Source organism: Oncorhynchus clarkii, chromosome 22 (assembly GCF_045791955.1).
Source record: "Oncorhynchus clarkii lewisi isolate Uvic-CL-2024 chromosome 22, UVic_Ocla_1.0, whole genome shotgun sequence".
NCBI lineage: Eukaryota > Metazoa > Chordata > Actinopteri > Salmoniformes > Salmonidae > Oncorhynchus > Oncorhynchus clarkii.
In genome coordinates this window covers 12604058-12625327 of record NC_092168.1, presented here as the reverse complement: position 1 = coordinate 12625327, position 21270 = coordinate 12604058, and the positions used below count along the sequence as shown (strand labels likewise).

The following is a 21270-nucleotide window of genomic DNA, read 5'->3' as shown; positions in this document are numbered from 1 at the left end:
CTCTCTCGATTAGACGGCACTACAAAATCATACACACATACACAGGTGTAGCCTATGTTCTCAAATCACGCCGGGGTGTTGTTTTAAGGGTGTGGGGTTTCCACTTTACAACGTTTTTGCTAGAATTAGTACGGGTCAAGATTCGTTTATATCTCAAAGGGGATGACATGTCTAAGTTGACGTTGTAGTCATCTTGCAGATGCTTCTTGACTGGAGAGACTGGTAGGGCATACTGTGTGACAAGGGAGTATTCTGGCGGTTGCCTCTGACCTTTCTCTCTCTCCCTCTCTCTCTCTCTCTCTCTCTCTCCACCCCCATTCTATCTCTCTCCCTCTCAGGTTCATTGACTCCCATGTTTGTGAGGCTGCCTTGTGGAGGGGTAGGGGTAAGTCACTCCCTACTTATTCTCCCCTGTCTAAATAATGGTGTTGTGTGTTATCCCACGCACACACACACACACACACACCACCCTGGAGCACCAGAGGCAACCAAAACTGTTGCTCTGCTTTCTGTCGAGTGGGTAATTGTGACCATATGTTTTCTATAAACAAGCTGTGTCCTGTAGAGAGGGTGGGAGGGCGCTGTCTGTGTGTTGAGGGGGACACTGGAGGGGAGGGGGGGTAAGGGGGAGGTTGGGGGGGCAATGCTGTGTGTGTGTGTGTGTGCTGTTCCTTCAGTGTGATGGTTGGAAGGGGGGGGGGGGACAGGTAAGAACAAGGTCAGCTGGGTTAGTGTATGTGTGTGACCCTCTCTGTATGCTTGCATTTCGTTGTCTTCATGGGGGCGTGTGTTTCCTTGCGTACTGTATGGGTGGGAGTGTGTATTGGAGTGTGTGACCTCAGATTGTGTGTTTGTTGCTCCCTAGATCAATATGTTGACAGAGGTCTGATTTTCAATCCCTCTCCCTCTTCCCCTTACCTCTCTCACTTACCTCTCTCTCTCTCCACGGAGGGCATCTAGCTGGGTCTGTTGTTCTGCCCGCCGCTGCCGGTGGGAAACAGAAGGGGCTCTGCTCTGTTTTATGGAAATGAGGGCTAAATTGTTGTCTTCCTGTAGTCCCAGCACAGCGCCTCGCCTCATCAAATTACCCTGTCAGCCTGAGCAGAACTACCACTCTTTCATTCCAACACGTTCCCTCACTCTCTTTGGTTCCCTGGTCCCTCGTTTTCCTCTCTCTTTTATCCCCCTTATCGCTCTTGGTCGTACTGGCGTGCGTCTTTCGCCTCGTCTTCCTCAGTCTCAGTCTTGCAAGTCGCTTTCGTCAAAGGCTGCTCTGCCCTTCCGACGTTGCACTTTCTTCTCCTTTAGGGACTAGTGACATACTTTGGCGCTGTGTCCCTCCCTCCCTCTCTCAATCTTTTCTTTCACTTTTTTTTACACACTTTTACACACTCCTCAGTTCATCCCAGGGTACATTGTCACATTTCGTCGTCGTCTCCCATTTTTTTTTAGCTTGTTCACTCGATTACTTTATCATTCATTTCCTTGATGACTTCCTCACTCACTCACTCACTCACTCACTCACTCTGGTGCAGCCGTCACTCTTCATTCAACTCCCCCGTGCCTTCTCCCCCCCAACCTATTTCCCTCCCCCTCCCTCCCCACCGGTCTGCATCGTAAATGCACCGCAGACTCATAATTCGTGACAAAGTCCTTCTTGGCGTGACTTGAAAAGGCCCCCTGTTCTCCTTTTCTTTTCTAACTCTAGCCTTGAGCGTTCATGCCGTTGAAAGCCAAATGCAGCAGGCAGGGATCGCCAGAGTCAATGTATGCTGAGTCTATCAGCGACCCCGAGGTTCACAGAAGGTCCCAGGTCCCCACAAACTCCCTCTCGCTCTATCCCTTCGCTACCTTTACGTTGCCATTGTAGTCATTCAGCGGACGCTCCTATGCAGAACGGCTTACAGTTAGTGCGTTCGTCTTCAGATAGCTAGGTGAGACAACCACATATCACAGCCACCGTACGTACGTTTTCATCAATAAAGTAGCAGGGTCAGAGCTAGTGGGGGAGGGGGGTGAGGAGATAGTGGGGGGTGCTGTGGGATTATTTTAGATACTGTTTGAAGAGGTAGGGGGGGGGGGGGAAGCTGGTCCCACCATTGGTGTGCCAGGACAGAGAAGAGCTTGGAGGGCCAAGACGGCTAAGAGACCAGAGGTGGCAGAACGGGGTGCTCGGGTTGGGGTGTAGAGTTTGAACATAGCCTTAAGGTAGGGAGGGGCAGTTCTTCTTGCTGCTCCATAGGCAAGTGCCATGGGCTTGTAGTGGATGCGAGCTTCGACTGGAAGCCAGTCTCTCTCTCTCTCTCTCTCTCTCTCTCTCTCTCTCTCTCTCTCTATCCCTCTCCTGCCTATCTTTCCCTCTGCCAGCTGTTTTCTGCTCCTTAGGTTAGTCCATCTTGGAATTCAACCTTAACCCGGGGGGGGGGGGGGGGGGGGTTTAAGGTGGTGTGTAGAGGAGTAAAGATGTGTGTAGAAGTACTGTGTGTGCGCGCTGTGATTGGGGCCACGGAGCAGGCGTGTGTCAGCATAATCAGCCCTGACGGATGAATGCCTGGCCTCTCTCTCTCTGACCACATGCACACCCCATACCTCCACAACCCCGGGACTAGCCAGCTCCCCCCACCCCATCCCACATCACTCTCCATGCCCCCCCCTTTAAAATATTTAATATTTCTCTCCGTCTACAGTATATCCCTCATGTCTCCCAAACTTCTCCCATGGCTCAATATTGACACACGTTTGTGAATAAAAGCCATCTCACCTCTCTCCCGGACGTTACAATCACACCTCTACTAGCATGCTTTTGTGTTCCCCCATGGGGTCCCACCAGAAGCACACTCAAGACGGATAGACGTGTGAAGAGCAAATTAGTTCTCCCTACCCTTTAGATTGACGTACAGGATGTGCATGTGTTTGTGTGTTTTTGTGTGTGTGTGTGTGTGTGTGTGTGTTTGTGCAACTGTGTGTATGTTTTGTGTGTGTGTGTGTGTGCGTGTGTGTGCGTGTGTGTGTGTTTTGTGTGTGTGTGTGTGTGTGCCAGCAGGATATTCGTGCATGTACAAGAAACTAAGCCTGGCTGTCCAAACTGAGTTTCTGTCTGTAAGGGGAGTCATTCACGTCAGTTGGATTGACCCATAACTCACTCTGAGAGTCTCTTTTCTGCCCAGCAATCAAGTCCCCCCCCCCCCCCCCCCCCCGCTCTCCCTGTGCAAGCTTTGATACAATACAAGGGATTTGTAAACATTGTGTGTGGTTAGGGGCTTTTGTATTGTAGCTTGTGTGCGCATATCTTCTTCACTCTTTATACCTCTGGGATTGTTGGGACTGGGAGGACAAATGGCACCACAGCCATCCTGGTCCAACATTGTCCAATTGTATGCTTTACCCTGTTTACATTGTGTATTAAACATGAACATGTACAGTGCCTTGCGAAAGTATTCGGCCCCCTTGAACTTTGCGACCTTTTGCCACATTTCAGGCTTCAAACATAAAGATATAAAACTGTATTTTTTTGTGAAGAATCAACAACAAGTGGGACACAATCATGAAGTGGAACGACATTTATTGGATATTTCAAACTTTTTTAACAAATCAAAAACTGAAAAATTGGGCGTGCAAAATTATTCAGCCCCTTCACTTTCAGTGCAGCAAACTCTCTCCAGAAGTTCAGTGAGGATCTCTGAATGATCCAATGTTGACCTAAATGACTAATGATGATAAATACAATCCACCTGTGTGTAATCAAGTCTCCGTATAAATGCACCTGCACTGTGATAGTCTCAGAGGTCCGTTAAAAGCGCAGAGAGCATCATGAAGAACAAGGGACACACCAGGCAGGTCCGAGATACTGTTGTGAAGAAGTTTAAAGCCAGATTTGGATACAAAAAGATTTCCCAAGCTTTAAACATCCCAAGGAGCACTGTGCAAGCGATAATATTGAAATGGAAGGAGTATCAGACCACTGCAAATCTGCCAAGACCTGGCCGTCCCTCTAAACTTTCAGCTCATACAAGGAGAAGACTGATCAGAGATGCAGCCAAGAGGCCCATGATCACTCTGGATGAACTGCAGAGATCTACAGCTGAGGTGGGAGACTCTGTCCATAGGACAACAATCAGTCGTATATTGCACAAATCTGGCCTTTATGGAAGAGTGGCAAGAAGAAAGCCATTTCTTAAAGATATCCATAAAAATTGTCGTTTAAAGTTTGCCACAAGCCACCTGGGAGACACACCAAACATGTGGAAGAAGGTGCTCTGGTCAGATGAAACCAAAATTGAACTTTTTGGCAACAATGCAAAACATTATGTTTGGCGTGAAAGCAACACAGCTGAACACACCATCCCCACTGTGAAACATGGTGGTGGCAGCATCATGGTTTGGGCCTGCTTTTCTTCAGCAGGGACAGGGAAGATGGTTAAAATTGATGGGAAGATGGATGGAGCCAAATACAGGACCATTCTGGAAGAAAACCTGATGGAGTCTGCAAAAGACCTGCTACTGGGACGGAGATTTGTCTTCCAACAAGACAATGATCCAAAACATAAAGCAAAATCTACAATGGAATGGTTAAAAAATAAACATATCCAGGTGTTAGAATGGCCAAGTCAAAGTCCAGACCTGAATCCAATCGAGAATCTGTGGAAAGAACTGAAAACTGCTGTTCACAAATGCTCTCCATCCAACCTCACTGAGCTCGAGCTGTTTTGCAAGGAGGAATGGGAAAAAAATTCAGTCTCTCGATGTGCAAAACTGATAGAGACATACCCCAAGCGACTTACAGCTGTAATCGCAGCAAAAGGTGGCGCTACAAAGTATTAACTTAAGGGGGCTGAATAATTTTGCACGCCCAATTTTTCAGTTTTTGATTTGTTAAAAAGGTTTGAAATATCCAATAAATGTCGTTCCACTTCATGATTGTGTCCCACTTGTTGTTGATTCTTCACAAAAAAATACAGTTTTATATCTTTATGTTTGAAGCCTGAAATGTGGCAAAAGGTCGCAAAGTTCAAGGGGGCCGAATACTTTCGCAAGGCACTGTATATATTGCGCATTACATAAATGTGTGTTCGTGTTCACAGGTGGACAGCGACACCATTTGGAACGAGGTCCACTCGTCCAGCGCGGCTCGTCTGGCTGTGGGCTCCGTTGTGGAGCTGGTCTTCAAAGTGGCGACTGGAGAGCTCAAGGTTAGCTCCATGTCCCTCGTCATCGTGTGTCTGTCTAGCTGTCTGTCTGAATGCCTATATTACCAACAATAATGCCATCTCGCGTCGGACGCTGAATGCTAATGCTAGCCCATCAGGGGAATAGGTGGCAGAGTGGAGCGTTGATCATTAGACCTCATTAACGGTGCTAACGGTGGCTCACATCAACAGCATCCTCCCGGACACACTAGACCCACTCCAATTTGCATACCACCCCAACAGATCCACAGATGACACAATCTCAATTGCGCTCCACACTGCCCTTTCTCACCTGGACAAAAGTAACACCTATGTGAGAATGCTGTTCAACGACTACAGCTCAGCGTTCAACACCAAAGTGCCCACGAAGCTCATCACTAAACTAAGGACTCTGGGACTAAACAGCTCCCTCTGCAACTGGATCCTGGACTTCCTGACGGGCCGCCCCCAGGTGGTAAGGGTAGGCAACAATGCATCTGCCACGCTGATCCTCAACACTGGGGGCCCTCAGGGGTGTGTACTTCATCCCCTCCTGTATTCCCTGTTCACCCACGACTGTGTGTCCAAACACGACTCCAACACCATCATAAAGTTGGCTGACGACACAACAGATCACCGACAACGATGAGACAGCCTATAGGGAGGTCAGAGAACTGGCAGTGTGGTGCCAGGACAACAACCTCTCCCTCAATATGAGCAAAACAGGAAAAGATGGGCCGAACAGACCCCCATTAACATCGACAGGGCTGTAGTGGAGCAGGTCGAGAGTTTCAAATTCCTTGGTGTCCACATCACCAACGAACTATCATGGTCCAAACATACCAAGACAGTCATGAAGAGGGCACAGCAAAACCTTTTTACCCTTAGGAGACTCAAAAGATTTGGCATGGGCCCCCAGATCCTCAATAGGTTCTACAGCTGCACCATCGAGAGCATCCTGACGGGTTGCATCACCACCTGGTATGGCAACTGCTCGACATCTGACCATAAGGCGCTACAGAGGGTAGTTCAAACGGCCCAATACATAACTTGGGCCAAGCTTCCTGTCATCCAGGACCAAAATAATAGGCGGAGTAAAGCGCATAAAATTGTCAGAAACTCCAGTCACTCAAGTTATAGACTGTTTTCTCTGCTACCGCACGGCAAGCGGTACCGGAGTGCCAAGTCCAAAAGGCTCCTCAACAGCTTCCACCCCCTAGCCATTAGACTGCTTAACAATTCATAAAAATAGCCACCGGAAATACCCCCCCCCCCCCCCCACTGCACTGCTGCTCCTCGCTGTTTGTTTGCTACCTCACTTTGCCCCCACCTACATGTACAGATTACCTCAACTAATCTGTACTCCTGCACACTGACTCGGTACCAGTGCCCCCTGTATATAGCCTCGTTATTCTTATTGTGTTACTTTTTATTATTACTTTTTATTTTAGTCTACTTGGTAAATATTTTCTTCTTGAACTGCAAGGCTTGTAAGTAAGCATTTCACGGTCAAATCTACACTTCTTGTATTCGGGGCGTGTAGAGTTTGATTTGATTTGAATTAGGCTTCATTAATTTAGCCTTGTTAGCCATGCTCTCTCTTAACACCTCCAGACTCGGTAGGAATGCCCCCCTACCCCTTCCCTACAGCTCTCATTAGCACTTTTCAGACAGACACTCCTGCCCGCCTGCTTTCCTGTGTCTGTGGCGTTGTTTGAACTCCGCGGGGCGGCCTAGTGCGCGGGCATCGCTAATTGGCTAGCTCTAATAGTCCCTGCTAACACCCTGGCTTTATTAGCCTGCCCACCACAGCCACCTGCAGAGCTGGGTAAGGTAACGGAGACTTATGATAATCCCTCTCTCAGCCGTTGGCATAGGATGCTAAATTGCTAACGCTCGCAGAGAGTCTCAGCTAGGACTTAGGGCTTCAACTAGCACGTTCACTCTCCTTCTTGTTCCAGTGGAATTGGAAGCATTGGTTAGGGGAGGCAGTTAGTGCATACCGTAAAATGGATGTGATCTATTGTTATTTGAAGGTTGTTGTTTGGAGTGTATCTGTTGATGAATATGTAAGCCATTTAGTGAACAGCACTGGTTGTTGTTACTGAGATTTATTGACTTGTTTTATTCATTCATGGACTCGTTTGTTCATCCATTTATCTTGATTGATTTATGGAGGGCATGGCTCTCTTTCTAAGAATAATGACCTGAAATTATTCATGAAAAAAATGTCTGCGCTCTACATAAGGGTTAGAGATCACAGGAAGTGACCTCCTTGCCCCTTAACCCCATTTTAGCACACACGCGCACACACACACGTAACCCCAGGGAGGGAAACCAGACTCTAACATCACCTGCCACCTCCCCGTGCCTGTTCAAGTGAGCCTTGCATCTGCATCATCAATGTTTCTAAAATAGAACTCAATGGAATCCCATTAATCTCTTTAAATCACACACACTCGCTCTCTCTCGCACACACACAGCTCTTTGAAAGCGGTTCCCTATCGTCAGAGGGAATCTGAGTTCCTTCTGTCCCTCTGCTAGAATAATATCCTCTGCGGCCAGGCAAGGTGGAGAGTAATCCACAGCAGCTGCCTCAACATCATTAGACTGGACTACAGGGACACAGGTCACCTCACCACGTACACATACCACAGTCAGGGCCCCGAAAACACTGGGCGTCCCTACCAGTCCCCATATGTCCCCATATTACACCAGGACCGTAAACAGTCGGCGCAGGAGCAGCGGGAGTCCCACAGGTCCCTACATTAACACAACATCCACGCCTCGCACTGCTGCTCTCAGCTGTCAGCCATACCTTTTGTGTGTGTGTGTGTGTGTGTGTGTGTGTGTGTGTGTGTGTTTCAAGATGTATTAGTCGTAAGTACAGGATACACATGGTATGCACTGTCCAGCGAAATGCTTACTTGTAGGTTCCTTCTCGACAATACAACAACAATAAGAAATAATACAAGATCAGAATATGAACATAAAGTAAATGGCTCAGTAGAATAGAATAAACATTTTCGCGTGTGTGTGTCATCGGCAGTGTCTGACCCTCCTCCCTGTCAATGGCAAAGCAATTAAGTGTGAGCCACAAGGGGATTTAGGGTCATAGAGGCAGAGAACTGAATACTGCATGGAGAAACTGGAATGTGTGTGTGCGTGTTAGTGTGTGTGTGTGTAAGTAGTTATTTTCGTGTGTATTTATGGGGTTATGTGTTTATCTGTGCTATTGCAGTACGAGTGTCTGTTAGTCTGTGAGAGGGAGCCATGTTACCCAAGGCCTTACGGGTAACATGGCTCCCTCTTCTCTGATTGGCAGAACGGCTTTGCTGTAGTCCGCCCCCCTGGACACCACGCGGAGGAGAGCACACCTATGTAAGTCCCACGTCATTTATGTTTCTTTTTTCTCATTGGATCAGTTCTTATTGTTATGGAAACGGTATGAGATTTCGAGCAAAATCGAATTATTAGAACCCTAATCACAATACCTATTGGACTCGATGTATATTCTTTCTTTCTCTCTATCACTCCTCCCCCTCATCACTCTATCACACAGGGGATTCTGTTACTTCAACTCCGTGGCAATCGCAGCTAAACTTCTGCAGCAGAGGCTCAGTGTCAGTAAGATCCTGATTGTGGATTGGGTGAGTTCACCTTGGACCTCCTGTGCTTTCACACAGAATAAGGTGGGGCTCAGTCATTAGAGAATGGCGCTTGCAAGGGGGTAGTGGGTTCGTTTCCCGCTGATGCCACCCATGCATAAAATGTATGCACGCATGTCTTTAAGTCGCTCTGCATAAAATTGTCTGCTAAATGGCATATATTATTATAGAAAATAACGTGACCTATCTTTATTAACATTTGATCATGTTCTGCGTAGGGCATGTCCCCGACAAAAAAAACATATTTGTCGACCGAGAGCCACCTTTTAAGCACATTTTTAAACGTGTATTTTTCCCTATATAGACACACCCTATGTGTTAATAAAACAACTATATATAGGCTACTGATATTGTCTGATGCTTTAAGCACACTGTGATGCATTGATTAAGACACACAAATTACTCAAGAGGGAGCAGTACATGACGAAAAGTATGTGGACACCTGCTCGTCGAACACCTCACTCCAAAATCATGGGCTGGTCCCCCCTTTGCTGCTATAACAGCATCCACTCTTCTGGGAAGACTTTCCACTAGATGTTGGAACATTACTGCGGGGACTTGCTTCCATTCAGCCACAAGAACATTTGTGAGGTTGGACACTGATGTTGGGCGATTAGGCCTGGCTTGCAGTCTGCGTTCCAATTCATCCCAAAGGTGTTTGATGGAAGCACATCAATGTCGATAATGTCAGTGTATGCTGTAGCGTTAAGATTTCCCTTCACTGGAACTAAGGGACCTAGCCCGAACCCTGAAAAACAGCCCCAGACCATTATTCCTCCTCCACCAAACTTTACAGATGGCACTATGCATTGGGGCGTGTAGCATTCTCCTGACACTTGCCAAACACAGATTTGTTCGTCTGACTGCCAGATAGTGAAGCATGATTAATCACTCCAGTAAACATGTTTCTACTGCTCCAGAGTTCAATGTTAGCGAGCTTTACACCACTCCAGCCGACGCTTGGCATTGCGCATGGTGATCTTAGGCTTGTGTGCGGCTGCTCGGCCATGGAAACCCATTTCATGAAGCTCCCGACGAACAGTTCTTGTGCTGACGTTGCAGAGGCAGTTTGGAACTCGGTAGCGAGTGTTGCAACCAGGGATTGATGTTTTTTTTTTACACACTTCAGCACTCAGTGGTCCCGTTCTCTGGGGTTGTGTGGCCTACCACTTCATGGCTGAGCCGTTTCCACGTCAGAGTAACAACACTTACAGTTGAACGGGGCAGCTCTAGCAGGGCAGATATTTGACCAACTGACTTGTTGGAAAGGTGGCATCCTATGACGGTGCCACGTTGAAAGTCACTGAGCTCTTCAGTAAGGCTATTCTACTGCCAATGTTGGTCTATGGAGATTGCATGACTGTGCTTGATTTTATGCACCTGTCAGCAACGGGTGTGACTGAAATAGCCAAATACACTCATTTGAATGGGTGTCCACATACTTATATACAGTATAGTGTATATATATTTGCTACCGCTCAAGTAAAATAAATCTTGGTCCACCAACAGCCTAACAACCAACCAATCAACCAGTCGACTAAATGGGGTCAGCCCAGTGAGTTTAATGTAATGCTTTTACAGACCAAGTTATTCAGTGGCAACATACAGTACCTGTCTGTATAACATGATATGAGACATATGTCTGGCATTAGAATCTGTGAAACTGATGTCATAATAATCTTGGTACCAAATCTTGCAAGAGCGCTGTACACTCTGCGTCATGTCATTTATCAGTACGACACACATTTGTGTAAGCGCTGCTTACAAAGACTGTCAAGCTAGGGTATGTACAGTTGAAGTCGGAAGTTTACATACACTTAGGTTGGAGTCATTAAAACACATTTTTCAACCACTCCGCAAATTTCTTGTTAACAAACTATAGTTTTGGCAAGATGGTTAGGACATCTACATTGTGTATGACACAAGTCATTTTTCCAACAATTGTTTACAGACAGATTATTTCACTTATAATTCACTGTATCACAATTCCAGTGGGTCAGAAGTTTACATACACTAAGTTGACTGTGCCTTTAAACAGCTTGGAAAATTCCAGAAAATGATGTCATGGCTTTAGAATCTTCTGATAGGCTAATTGACATCATTTGAGTGGATTGGAGGTGTACCTGTGGATGTATTTCAAGGCCTTCCTTCAAACTCAGTGCCTCTTTGCTTGACATCATGGGAAAATCTAAAGAAATCAGACAAAATTGTAGACCTCCACAAGTCTGGTTCATCCTTGGGAGCAATTTCCAAATGCCTGAAGGTACCACGTTCATCTATACAAACAATAGTACGCAAGTATAAACACCATGGGACCACGCAGCCGTCATACCGCTTAGGAAGGAGACGCCTTCTGTCTCCTAGAGATGAACATACTTTGGTGTGAAAAGTGCAAATCAATCCCAGAACAACAGCAAAGGACCTTGTGAAGATGCTGGAAGAAACTGGTACAAAAGTATCTATATCCACAGTAAAACGAGTCCTATATCGACATAACCTGAAAGGCTGCTCAGCAAGGAAGAAGCCACTGCTCCAAAACCACCATAAATAAGCCAGACTACGGTTTGCAATTGCACATGAGGACAAAGATCGTACTTTTTGTAGAAATGTCCTCTGGTCTGATGAAACAAAAATGTTTGGCCATAATGACCATCGTTATGTTTGGAGGAAAAAGGGGGAGGCTTGCAAGCCGAAGAACACCATCCCAACCGTGAAGCACGGGGGTGGCAGCATCATGTTGTGGGGGTACTTTGCTGCAGGAGGGACTGGTGCACTTCACAAAATAGATGGCATCATGAGGATGGAAAATTATGTGAATATATTGAAGAAACATCTCAAGACATCAGTCAGGAAGTTAAAGCTTGGTTGCAAATGGGTCTAGCAAATGCACAATGACCCCAAGCATACATCCAAAGTTGTGGCAAAATGGCGTAAGAACAACAAAGTTAATGTATTGGAGTGGCCATCACAAAGCCCTGACCTCAATCCTATTGAACATTTTTGGGAAGAACTGAAAAAGTGTGTGCGAACAAGGAGGCGTACAAATCTGACTCCATTACATCAGCTCTGTCAGGAGGAATGGGCCAAAATTCACGCAACTTATTGTGGGAAGCTTGTGGAAGGCTACCCGAAACGTTTGACCCAAGTTCAACAATTTAAAGGCAATGCTACCAAATACTAATTGAGCGTATGTAAACTTCTGACCCACTGGGAATGTGATGAAAGAAATAAAAGCTGAAATAAATCATTCTCTCTACTATTATTCTGACATTTCACATTCTTAAAATAAAGTGGCTACGGTGTATGTAAACTTCCGACTTCAACTGTTGGTCAGAAACTGAAAGAGGAGCTTTTTTTTTTACATCTTAAAGGCCTTTTGAATTAGAAAATATCTCTATAGAAACTTCTGAAGCAGTCCCGTCAAGAAATAGGCACTTAGTTTAAAAATAACCTTCTTTAAAAGATGTCATGTGTGAGATCATGCCTCGATATAGAAGCTTAAGTCACTTTTTTATGTTTGACTATGTAGGTAGGTCTACTGAAATTAAATGGAAAGTAATAGATATTGTCACCCAGCAATGGGATTTGTAAAAGACTCTTAAAACAACCCTCTGAACTAGTCACAAAGGTTGTAGGATGTTAGATAGTGGCTAAGCATGACAATGGAGAGCATTTTTCTCTGGTTTCCACTTGCTATTAGTCTTCTATGCCCATCTGACGACTGACTCAAGGTTGATTTTGTTGTTAAGCGCACAATGCTTATGGATAGGATTTTGATGTGGAGACCTGATCCTAAATCGGTTGTTAGTCAGGAAGTAACCATAGCCTGCCCCTCTCCATGTCTGTCAGGATGTTCACCATGGAAATGGCACGCAACAAGCATTCTACAGCGACCCCAACATTCTCTATCTGTCACTCCATCGCTACGACGATGGCAACTTCTTCCCCGGCAGTGGAGCGCCTGATGAGGTGAGTGGCGGAGTGTGTGTGTGCGGTGTTTCCCCCATGGGGGGGGGGGGGGGGGGGGGGGGGGGGGGGTGAGAGACAAATTGCAGTTTCAAAGCTAGTTTTCTGCAATTCTAAATGTTTTGTCAAAGCAAAATGTCCTGCTATTCAACACATTTTTCCATGGGGCTAAGAACATTTTATAGTTTTAAAACAAATTTCCTGCAATACTACACATTTTGCCATGGAGCGAAGAGACCTCCACAAGTCTGGTTCATCCTTGGGAGCAGTTTGAAAGCACATTTCCAGTATTTCAACACATTTTGCAATGGCGTTGAGACACCATTTTACAGTTCAAAAGCTAGTTTCCTGCAATTCTACACATTTTGTCATGGGACTGAGAGAACAGTTGCAGTTTTAAAGCTAATTCCCTGTAATTCTACACATTTTGCCATGGGGCAGAATTTTTTTCCAACACCAATGCTTTCCTCTTGCTAATGAAAAACGATGTACTGAAGCGTAGGGTTCTTGTCACTTTCCCCAAATCCCCAGGTTTTCCTGAATTTCTGGTTGGAGGATTTTTGACTTATTCCCTCCTGATTCCAGGATCTTCCCAGAATCAGGAGGGGGAACCTTGGAATTTTTTGAAAGTTATAGCAATTTTGCCAATTGGTAACCACTCACTAAGTTGAACACTGATCATCAAATTAAATGGTGGCCGTGTTTCACCATTCAGTCAAACACTGGGGCACTATAATTTCTGCCATCTCTGGCTCAATAACCAATAATGACCAGAAAATAGATTTTTGGAAATGTTCCTGTTATTCACAGTCAAATTGGCAACATAAAGAAAACTCAACTGTTGTTGGCTCTCCCCTAATAATTACTACAATATTGACAGTAGTCCTATTGTAGCATTTCCTGATACATGTTTGTTTAATGATGAGGCCAACCACCACTTAGTTCAGATTATTGAGGTTGTTTGTAAACTGCCCAGACTTAATGTAAAAGTGTGTGTTGCGTGTACTTGTGTGTGTGCGTGCATATAATAGTGTGTGCTCTTGCCCAGCAGCTGTAATCTGAGCTTTGACAGGTAAATAGCAGGAATCCCAGCAGTCTTTTCCTAGAGATACTACATATATTACTAGAAAGGGCTTCGATATGGTTCCTCTTACAGAGGAATGGTCAATCAATGTTCAGAGATTATGGTGTATGGTGTGTGGTGTGTGTGTAATTTTGCCTGTGTGTGCCTGTTGTGTGCGTGACTAACCTATGTTGTGTTGTGTGTGTTGTAGGTGGGCACTGGGGCAGGCATGGGCTTCAATGTGAACATGGCTTTCACTGGGGGGCTAGAACCACCCATGGGAGACGCAGAGTACCTGGCTGCCTTCAGGTAACACACAAACACAGACTAGCTACCACAGAGTATGGTGTTGTTTTCTTAAGCTGGGAACACCAGCGCATGAAAACAGAAGAGTGAAAAAGCGAGAAAATGAGGGGCCTGTTTAGTGGGGAATTTGCAGCGGTGGGGGTTGGCTGTTGGAGTGTGGAGGGCTTAGGGCGCACTCGATTGAGGAGAGGGTTGTATTTCAACAGGCTGAATGTCCCAGTGGTCTGTCTGTCCTGACAGTTCCCACCTCAGAAACCATATACAGTGGGATTCAAAATAATTGACACTCTTGATAAAGAGGTGCAATAATGAGTGTATAAAATAAATCATTCAAATACTGAGCTATATTGAGAATTTGAGATATTGATGAGTGAGAAAGTCACTGAAGGTCAAAGATCATACCCACCAAGACATGCTAGCCTCCCCTGTTATTGGTAATGGTGAGAGGTTAATATGTCTTGGGGGTATGATCTTTGACCCTCTGTGACTTTCTCACTCATCATTATTCACGATTTATTCAGGATTATCCGTAACCATGGTAGCATCTGCATTAATGTAGAAGTGTTTAGAAACATATTCTATTTTTTATTTATATTCAAATTTACTAGGAATATGGAACTTTTGACTACTTTAATTATTATCATAATTTTGACTCATACATTTTTGGAGAAAACAAGTATATATAAATACTTGTTAAGCAAAATATCTTTCTCTGAGCATTTATATTATTATAAAATAATATAATTTCCCACTTTTTTGGAGCATGCAATATAGCACAGAATTTGAATTATTTATTTTATACAGTCATTATTGCTCATCTTTATCAAGGGTGTCAATCATTTCGGACCCCACTGTACACCCTACTGTCAGGCCGCAAGTCTACAGAGGCACATTAAAGGGATAATTCACTCCGAAATCACTCACTGCCTTCTTGCCTTTAATGTAAATGATACCCTGTGTTGTCTATGACCACAGCTTTCAACTTAAGCCGAAGTGACTGATACAGTAAGCTATTGTTAGCAGTTAGGATTGGAACGTAGTACATAGAAATGGTTGATCGCAGACTCAGGACAACAGTAGACTTTATTTAGAGAGAAGAAAACAAAAACAAAAGGACTACGAAAACGGATTGGGCAAATTATGTCAAATATCCCTGCCAAAAATACAAGTGATGTTCACAAATACAACCACGTTAACATAATTTGGAGTCAAACCTCGGTCAAATACATATGTCAAATAATTCCATACGCTTCAGGTGCACTTGATTAATTTGCCCTGTACAAAGGAAGCAAATAAATAGTCCCAGAAGTGTACATATTGTCCACACATTGTCTATTTTACAGTAATATCTATTCACATGATACACTACATCAACGTTACATCTCATCCAGAGCAGAAGTACTGAGAGAATTTCATCTGGGGGAAAAAGGACATGGTTCACCATGACTGTGTGAAAAGCTCCCGTCCAAAAATAACAGTAAGTGGGTTCTATATGGCTGAGAGGCCATGAAACATGAAGTATGATGTGTTGTAGTGCACGGCCGAGGCAAGGCTTTGTGGCGGCCTCTTTTATCTGCCAAGCAGGCTGAAGCCATGGCTGAACTCCATTAGGTCCGCTGTCTGGGGCTATTTATAACCCACCTACACACTCACACTGTACACACACATAATGCGAGCCAGCACATATAGACACACAACACAAACACACAAGTAAAACACAAACACCACTCGAAACTCATGCACGCATGCTCACAGGCACCAATGTGTGCATACACACACTCACCCACCCACTAATGAATGCATACATACACTCAGACATAGACATATGGTGGGATGCAGGGCAGAGGGCAATTCGCGACGCCCCACTTTGAAGATGAGCTGTCTGAGCTGCCGGTACCAGTAGACACACATCAAGCCTCTCTCACTCTCTCACTCTCACTCACTCACTCACTCACTCACTCACTCACTCACTCAATGGCTGGCTGCACACTATGCTATGATAACCAGGATACCGTGCCCCCCTAATGTACCCCAGATCTCAATCTCCACATACAGTTGAAGTCGGAAGTTTACATACACCTTAGCCAAATACATTTAAACTCCGTTTTTCACAATTCCTGACATTTAATCCTAGTAAAAATTCCCTGTCTTAGGTCAGTTAGGATCACCACTTTATTTTAAGAATGTGAAATGTCAGAATAGTAGTAGAGAGAATTATTTATTTCAGCTTTTATTTCTTTCATCACATTCCCAGTGGGTCAGAAGTTTACATACGCTCAATTAGTATTTGGTAGCATTGCCTTTAAATTGTTGAACTTGGGTGAAACGTTTCGGGTAGCCTTCCACAAGCTTCCCACAATAAGTTGCGTGAATTTTGGCCCATTCCTCCTGATAGAGCTGATGTAACTGAGTCAGGTTTGTAGGCCTCCTTGCTCGCAAACGCTTTTTCAGTTCTTCCCGCAAATGTTCTATGGGATTGAGGTCCAGGCTTTGTGATGGCCACTCCAATACCTTGACTTCGTTGTCCTTAAGCCATTTTGCCACAACTTGTATGCTTTGGGTCAATGCCCATTTGGAAGACCCATTTGCGACCATGCTTTAAATTCCTGACTGATGTCTTGAGATGTTGCTTCAATATATCCACATCATTTTATTCCCTCATGATGCCATCTATTTTGTGAAGTGCACCAGTCCCTCTTGCAGCAAAGCACCCTCACAACATGATGCTTCCACCCCTGTGCTTCACGGTTGGGATGGTGTTCTTCGGCTTGCAAGCCTCCCCCTTTTTCCTCCAAACATAACGAAGGTCATTATGGCCAAACATTTCTATTTTTGTTTCATCAGACCAGAGGACATTTCTTCAAAACTACGATCTTTGTCCCCATGTGCAGTTGCATACTTTAGTCTGGCTTTTTTATGGCAGTTTTGGAGCAGTGGCTTCTTCCTTGCTGAGTGGCCTTATAGGTTATGTCGATATAGGACTCGTTTTACTGTGGATATAGATACTTTTGTACCTGTTTCCTCCAGCATCTTCACAAGGTCCTTTGCTGTTGTTCTGGGATTGAATTGCACTTTTCGCACCAAAGTACATTCATCTCTAGGAGACAGAACGCGTCTCCTTCCTGAGCGGTATGACGACTACGTGGTCCCATGGTGTTTATACTTGCGTACTATTGTTTGTACAGATGAACGTGGTACCTTCAGGCATTTGGAAATTGCTCCCAAGGATGAACCAGACTTGTGGAGGTCTACAAATGTTTTTCTGAGGTCTTAGCTGATTTTTTTTGATTTTCCCATGATGTCAAGCAAAGAGGCACTGAGTTTGAAGGTAGACCTTGAAATACATCCACAGGTACACTGAAACTCAAATGACTCAAATTATGTCAATTAGCCTATCAGAAGATTCTAAAGCCATGACATCATTTTCTGGAATTTTCCAAGCTGTTTAAAGGCACAGTCAACTTAGTGTATGTAAACTTCTGACCCACAGGAATTGTGACCGACTGAAACAGTGAATTATAACTGAAATAATCTGCCTGCAAACAATTGTAGGAAAAATTACTTGTGTCATGCACAAAGTAGATGTCCTAACCAACTTGCCAAAACTATAGTTTGTTAACAATACATTTGTGGAGTGGTTTAAAAATGAGTTTTAATGACTCCGACCTAAGTGTACGTAAACTTCCGACTTCAACTATAACCCTGCTCCTCACCTAACCCCAAACTGGCCCTCTCACATCCAAAGCAGATGGAGCACGTGCTGTACAAGCCACAATATCATATATGCCATATGGATTTACACAGCATTTGAGATGTGGAACATGATACATATTAGGGTGCATATGTACCTACGACATATACAGTATATGCATCACGTGAAAAACCCTCAAGCGCTGTGTCCCTACCATCTGCATCTGTAGCCCATCTTCAGGTAGTGTCTCTTTTGTTGTTGTAGAGCCATTTAAAGCAAGGCAAAATGTTATGCGTTGCTCAAATCTATCCTTTGTTGTTGTTTCTCAACCAAGCAAGAAGAGTAGCTCCCCCTTACATTTATAGAAGTCAGTGTCACCCAACACCAGACTTTCTGGTAAAGGAATTGGGAAACTACAGCGTACTGGTGCCAAAATGTCTTCCGTCCTACCCGTGTTGGCTCAGTGTAAAGTGGATCTTTTGGAAGCTACATTTGGAAACTTCTTAAGATTCTGACAATGAATTGTTAGTAACCATCCTGCCCCATTATGGTGATGCTGCAAGTGACTGCAAGACCAACTGTTTGGAAAGGGTTAGACAGCTTGTTTGTTGATACTCTGTGACACTGTAGTAGTTCAGGCCAGAAAACCGTATGTTGTCGCTCCTCACGTTGTTGTCATGCCTCATGTATCTTGGCATCCATTGGCTGTTTTTCTCTATAGCAGTATAACCAGTGCTTAATTTGATCCTGCTGGAACAGGATCCGGCACCTCTCAGTTTTTGGACCGTTTCATTCCGGAACCTATTTGTCAGGATCTGATACCTCTCGCAGCATTATTATTTTTTCTCTCACTGCTTGTAAATGTAGTCTAAAGCCTTTAGAGTTCATTCGAGTTGCCTCTTTGTTAATTCCCCTTCCCCACAACAACAGAAAACGTCATGTGAAAAGGTAGATTTTCAGCCACGGCAGATATTCTACAAGTTGATTCGGTTATATAGTCCTCTAGCAATGACCTGACAGGCTGACAGCGAGCAAAGTTCATGACCTTTATGAGATACTGTAAGTTATTGATACAACCTTAACTTTACATCCTAGCTTCACCTCAACCTCTGATAGGCTAGGTGGAAATTCCACCATATTGCTTACACCTATCCAAACCCATGAGATCTACACAAGTAGATGGGGAGAGAGGGTAATTGATTTGATATGTTTTCTTTGGCAATGTCAATTCTTACACATTCCATGTCAATAAATATTCTTGAATTGAACTAAGAGAAGGCGTACGTGGGTCTTCCCCTTATGTCACTCAGCTGGCCCCTGGCACTTTTCAATTCCACAATGCGGAAGTGAGAGTCTCTCCTCGGCCTCTCTGATTAACAGAACCCAGAGGAATAAGGCCAGCATAACCCAACAGTCCATATATCCGCTCTCCCTCTCTCTTTCTATGTCTTTCTCTCTCTCTCTCAGACACATGCACACTTAATCTCTCTCACACACACACACTCACACACACACACACAAACCAAACATACACACACGCACACATCCTCCCCATCTCACTCCTTATTTTGTCTCTTGTTTTGTAAGCAGCATATTCTCTCCCTTCTTCTCTCTCTTGTTCTCTCTCTCTCTCTCTCTCTCTCTCTCTCTCTCTGTGTAAGAGGATGCCTGCCTCGCGGGCGTCATCTTCTAATTTCTTCACAGCCAGTGCCACGTTGCATTTGCAGGGGATCAAGCCAGACTCCAGAAAGAGAGAGAAAAAAAGATAAGAAAATGGTCCCTAATGAAAACCAGAAGCACCGTCTCTTTCTCCCTCTCGCTCCCTCTCTCACCATGAACTTGGAAACAGAGAGGAGAATTGAGCTTAATTCAAACCAGCTCTCCGCAACGCCAGATGACAAGGCTTTGAAGTGTGTGTGTGTGTGTGTGTCTGTCTGTGTATGTGTTTTCTACCCTGTCTCTTTGCCTGCTCTCCCATGCTTTTTTGTGAACGGTCGGAAAAGCCTTTGAGCCTAACATGTAGGCATGGCTAGCGTTAACCCTTTGTTGGTTAGTAGGTTTGGGAGGTATTGTATCCGGGGGGGGTCGTCTATTTTACTACCCTAGCCGGTCTTGGCGTGCCCCTCCTGGGTGGATTAGGCCGGACGGTGAGGATGGATCTCTTTTCGGGTGCCTGGCAGTCGACAGTTCTACTTCTAAGCTCCCGCAATCGGTCTCAGTCCACTTCAAGGGGAATCTGTACATGAGTTATTGCTAATTAGCGATTGTAAACTGAAGTCATGTGTGTCCAGTCAAGCTATATCATCTTCCTCCTCATTTGCTGTTTAGCAGTCCACATGAAAACACACACACACACACACACAAGGGATGAAAAGGAGGAGTGGAAGATGGAGAGAGTTCCTAGAGAGGGACGTTTCCCTGTTTCTTGTCAATGCCACTAAGGGAAAAGCTGCCTCCATTCTGAAAGAGGTGTGTGCGCGCGCGCTCGTGTTTGAGTGTTAGTGCGTCTGCATACCTTATCACTCAGCGCAATGAGAGAATGGATGCCATTTTGAGAACTTGGGTGAACTATTTGTGAACAAAGTCCCCTACACAAAGACTCAATCACCCAAAAAGTGTTCATCTACAGCAGCACTCTGACCAAATCTCCCACCTCCGTCTAGTCTATTCTCTCCCAAACTCTAAGCCCACAACCTCACTGGGAAAAAGGTAAAGAAAACAGTGCAGATGAAAGAGAGAGAGACGTGGCTCATCTCGTCTTCTCATATCGGTGAAAAATCCAATAGCTACAGGAATGCCCCAGTAAAGATCAGAGGAGAAGGAATAGCAGACTCCAGAGCCACCTCTATGGGAAAGTTGACGTGTTGGGCGACCACCTGCGGAACTGATCTTCGGGGTTTCGGTGGGTTCGGGGAGCTTTATAGGTCGAGCGCATTGAGTAGTCACAGAGGTGGCGTTGTTATCTTCGCAGAAATGCTAGAGAGGATGAATTACAAATTAAATCAAATTGTATTTGTCACATGTGCCGAATACGACAGGTGTAGACCTTACCGTGAAAGGCTTACTTACAAGCCCTTAACCAACCATGCAGTTCAAGAAATAGATTTAATAAAATATTTACTAAATAAACTAAAGTAATAAAAAAAAAATCTATTACATTAAAAAGTAACACAAGGAATTTACATAACAATAGCGAGGCTATATACAGGGGGTACCGGTAGCGAGTCAATGCGCGGGTGGGTGTGTCTACGTGGTACCTATACGTTTGTTTGTGTGAGAAAGAGAGAGAGTCTGAGTGTGTGTGTTGGCGTGTGATGAGGATATTACAGTGGGTCAGGGGGATTTATGTTAGGCCTGACTGTCTCAGGAGAAAGAGGTGTTCAACCCTGAGGCTTAGCAGGTCCCAAGCAT

At 44.8% G+C, this 21270-nt stretch overlaps 1 protein-coding gene across 6 annotated transcripts in view; it reads left to right on the top strand.

Moving 5' to 3' along the window:
* LOC139380414 (histone deacetylase 4) overlaps positions 1-21270 on the top strand; it is a 227265-nt gene that overhangs the window by 176713 nt on the left and 29282 nt on the right. For all 6 annotated transcript variants that reach the window (XM_071123071.1, XM_071123070.1, XM_071123069.1 and 3 more), the window contains 6 exons: positions 339-385; positions 5082-5189; positions 8491-8546; positions 8728-8815; positions 12683-12802; positions 14074-14171. In XM_071123071.1, the coding sequence (XP_070979172.1) occupies positions 339-385; positions 5082-5189; positions 8491-8546; positions 8728-8815; positions 12683-12802; positions 14074-14171 (517 nt within the window). The remainder of the gene's footprint in view (positions 1-338; positions 386-5081; positions 5190-8490; positions 8547-8727; positions 8816-12682; positions 12803-14073; positions 14172-21270) is intronic.